This window comes from Otolemur garnettii, unplaced genomic scaffold (genome assembly GCF_000181295.1).
Source record: "Otolemur garnettii isolate 467f Iridium unplaced genomic scaffold, OtoGar3 scaffold00001, whole genome shotgun sequence".
Classification (NCBI taxonomy): Eukaryota; Metazoa; Chordata; class Mammalia; order Primates; family Galagidae; genus Otolemur; species Otolemur garnettii.
In genome coordinates this window covers 50,687,994-50,690,375 of record NW_003852396.1, presented here as the reverse complement: position 1 = coordinate 50,690,375, position 2,382 = coordinate 50,687,994, and the positions used below count along the sequence as shown (strand labels likewise).

General features: G+C 37.9%; 1 protein-coding gene across 1 annotated transcript in view; it reads right to left on the bottom strand.

Moving 5' to 3' along the window:
• Positions 1–635: 635 nt before the first annotated feature.
• Positions 636–2,382, bottom strand: part of ANO5 (anoctamin 5) — a 100,413-nt gene continuing 98,666 nt past the window's right edge. The window contains exon 21 of the mRNA XM_023519589.1: positions 636–931. Within this exon, the coding sequence (XP_023375357.1) occupies positions 710–931 (222 nt within the window). The 3' untranslated portion in view covers positions 636–709. The remainder of the gene's footprint in view (positions 932–2,382) is intronic.

The following is a 2,382-nucleotide window of genomic DNA, read 5'->3' as shown; positions in this document are numbered from 1 at the left end:
TGTTAATTTCAAAACACAGTAGTTTAAAGATAACAAAAATGTTATCTTTAAGAACTGGGTTGTTAGTTTTTTGTAAAACTCAGGAGTTCCCTTGCTTGAAAAAATGAATCCGGCATTTACCAGGAGGGACTATCTGAGATTCTGATGGAAATTGAACTTATTCAGGACAATTTCAGGAACAGACCCCTGCTATGATACAGAAGTTCTTTAATATGCAAGTTTACTGATTTTGGTTTTTTATTTGCACATTTAAAAATGGCAGGTTAGATATACCTCACTTGGCCTCTTTGCTCCCTTTATTTTTATCCCAACATTTTTCTTGATGGGAAGGAGATACAGAACAACCCAACAGAAGACCATAAAGATGTGTAGATGCACTGGAAAGTGATGGGACAGCCCATGTCCAGTGTTTTGTTCTAAGCTGCAACACTCCATGATTTCCTAATATTCTAATTCTACATGAACGTTCAACAATCATTTACAGGACTTCAGAAAACAATATTTGGAAAGGGCCCAGCCAATGAAACAGAGAAGTGGTACTCTTCCAACATCACGAAGTTGGCCTCTATAAAAGTGTATAAAAACTCTGAGGTTAAAAATAATAAATGAAGAAAGGGTAAAACTGACATATGGCTTCTGGCCTCTGGCCCATAACCTGGGAGGAAAAGTGAAGTGAGATAGGCAACCAGCTGCTTGCTCATTATGCTGATTACATTGCTGATCTGGCCAGTTGTACTTTGTTTTCCTCAATCATGACATGCTTGGAAAATTCAGTGTCATCAATTCCCAAGTGCTCTTTTAATTTCTTGAGCTCAAAGTCATGGATAATCTTGATGGTCATTAACTTTTCTCTCTTGATTCTCTCCTCAATGTCTTTTGGAACATCAGGTATCATCCAGGCCAACAAAAACTTAACTAAAAACACAATGTGCTAGAGGAAATATAAAGGAAAATTAGAGCATTGTTAAGATTGCCAATTCCTCACAAATTGTTTATTTTAGTCATGCAATAAACTGTGCTTGACACATGAGGTATGAGGACCAGCCAGAAGATGTGGGCTTTGTCTTACAACTTTCATACAAAGAACCACATTCAAAAACAAACGAACACATACATACACACTTAAATCTGCAATTAGTGAAATTCCAGTTGAACATGATTGCTGAATATTCCCTCTCTTTCCTCCCTCCTAAAAACCTGACAAAATATTTGTAAAAGAATTAGACTTAAAAGAGTGAGGAAAGCTGGCCCTCACACTTGCAATCGGTGATATGGTGATTGATGGTGGAAACCAAAAAGACAAAAGCCAATTTTGTTTTAGATCCTAAGAAAAGTTCAGAAAAGAAGGTAGGAAGGATTTCTGAAGGCATTACTCTAGGGGTGGAGTTGAAAACGAGGGGATCGATTAGTTAAAAATTTGTATAAGGAGTCCTTGATTTTCCAGAGCCTCTCTGCTATCTGTATTCAGGTATTGCCTCTCTCCATATCCCATCCCAGTAGGAGCTGAAGAGTTCACTTTTGGTGGAAATTAAATCAGAAAGCTATTAAACTCAGTGGTATCACACATAACTGATGGAGAAGTGGTACAATAATAATAATAATAAAAACATCAGAAAGTGAAGTTCACCCTACTGAATTGTGGACTCCTTGGTTCCCTCTGCCTTGATCAACTCTCAGAACATAAGCATCTATGAAATACTCAATAGACAGGAGGTTGGAGAACTTTTCTCTTTTCCCTAGGGAAAATTAACTAGTCAATGAAAGCAAAATGGCAGATACCAAAATTTGATCGGTCCCCGATGCAAAAGCTGGCTCACTACCTTATCATGCTGCAGTGAAACCCACCAAGTACCACCTCTCTTACAGCACCCAAAGCTTAAAATCAGCTTTTCACTGACTGACAATTAAACCTGAGCAGAACCAACAAATATGCGGGGAAGTCTCTAACATGAAAGCAAAGCAACGAAGTAAACAAACAAGGGCCAAGAGGAAACAGAAATCATAACGGAAAAAAAAGTATAATAAAAAAGAAAGATAGTAAGCCAGGTCTTCATAGGAGGAAAAATAAGTGATAATTAGAATTTCAAAACAGGAAGTATAATATCTGAATATGAGACATCCCAAAGAGATAGAAGGAAGAAAAAGTTTATCAAAGAAATAATATAAGCAAAAATTCTCAACTTGAAGGGACGTAGCAAGTATAAAAAACAATGACTATTTAAAAAAAACAAAAAAACAAAAAAAGGCTCGGCGCCTGTGGCTCAAGTGGTTAAGGCACCAGCCACATACTCCTAAGGTGGTGGGTTCGAATCCAGCCTGGGCCCGCCAAACAACAATGATGGCTGCAACCAAAAAATAGCCAGGCGTTGTGGTGGGCACCTC